This window comes from Nestor notabilis, unplaced genomic scaffold (assembly GCF_000696875.1).
Source record: "Nestor notabilis isolate BGI_N333 unplaced genomic scaffold, ASM69687v1 scaffold33317, whole genome shotgun sequence".
Taxonomy (NCBI): Eukaryota; Metazoa; Chordata; class Aves; order Psittaciformes; family Psittacidae; genus Nestor; species Nestor notabilis.
Window position 1 is genome coordinate 2,171 of NW_009937440.1, and position 1,184 is coordinate 3,354.

At 55.5% G+C, this 1,184-nt stretch overlaps 1 protein-coding gene across 1 annotated transcript in view; it reads left to right on the forward strand.

Annotated features, from left to right (window-relative positions):
- Positions 1 to 988, forward strand: part of LOC104409053 (chromosome unknown open reading frame, human C18orf54) — a gene marked incomplete at both ends in the record, with an annotated part of 2,490 nt that extends 1,502 nt beyond the window's left edge. Inside the window, one exon of the mRNA XM_010018833.1 lies at positions 857 to 988. Within this exon, the coding sequence (XP_010017135.1) occupies positions 857 to 988 (132 nt within the window). The remainder of the gene's footprint in view (positions 1 to 856) is intronic.
- Positions 989 to 1,184: the final 196 nt, after the last annotated feature.

Below are 1,184 nucleotides of genomic sequence, written 5' to 3' on the forward strand. Positions count from 1 at the left end.
GGGAAAACTGGTGGCTTTTAGGAAGGAGAAGAGCCCCCAAAGTGGTTGGTCTTCTGCGATCCCTCAAGTAGAAGGTACCTGCAGGGCTTCAGTGAGGTCTGAGGAGGAATTCATCCTTCTCTCATCCATGGACACAAGAAGAAGCCAGAGCTTCCTTCTTCCTCCCAATGATCCAGAGGAAGCCTGAGGAGCAGGACTTGAGGTGTCCTCAAGCTGGAGCCCAGTAGGGCCGGGCTGCCCCACCAGCAGGTCCATGGAGGAGATGCTGCCCCTCTGTTCTGCTCTCGTTGCGCCCCACTTGGTTGCTCCATCCAGGTCTGGGCTCCTCAACGTAAGAAGGACGTGGAGCAAGTCCAGAGGAGGCCATGAGGAGGAGGAGGAGGTGGAGAACTTCTCCTATGGAGCCAGGCTGAGAACATTGGGGCTCTTGAGCCTGGAGATGAGCAGCTTCCAGGGTCTGAAGGAGGCTCCAAGGGGGCTGGAGATGGAGCTTCAGGAGGGGCTGCAGTGATGGGCCAAGGGATGATGGGTTCCACGTCAACCAAGGGACGTGTAGGTTGGATGTAGGGCAGGAGATCTTCACCAGGAGGGTGGTGGGACACTGGCATGGCTTGAAAGGAGGAGCTGTAGCAGTGTCCAAAGCCAGGGCTTGGAGCAACCTCCTGTAGTGGAAGGAACCTGTGAGGAACTAGAGAAGCTCGAAGGTCCCTTCCAAGCCACCCCATTCCATGGATCTGTAGGAGAACTTTGAAGAACAGATGGAGGGAGGGGGAAGCCCTTGAGATCCTTTGAGGACAACACCAGAACTTGGCTATTTGGGGCTCTGCAGCATCAACCTCTTTGGCTCTTGCTTTAGGAAGCTGCTTTCTCTGGAGGTCACCAGCCCAGGCCCCTTGAAGCTCTGAAGCTGCTGCTGTTCCAGCTCCAAGCAATCCAAGGAAGTCTGAGCCAATGGGCAACCACGGAGCAAAAGGAAGAGGGTGGAAAAGTGAGTCCTTTTCCATAGGGAATTGGGGAATGCTTCGGTTTGGGAAGGCCCTTCAAGCAGGACATGCTTGTGAGCAGGAGATGGTGGCATCTCAGGTACTTCTGGCCCTCCAGAGCTCTCTTCTGCTGCTTTAGCAATAGGTCTCCTGGGGGATAAGTTGTCTTCTGGGAATGGCTTTAACCTGCCAGAGGGGACG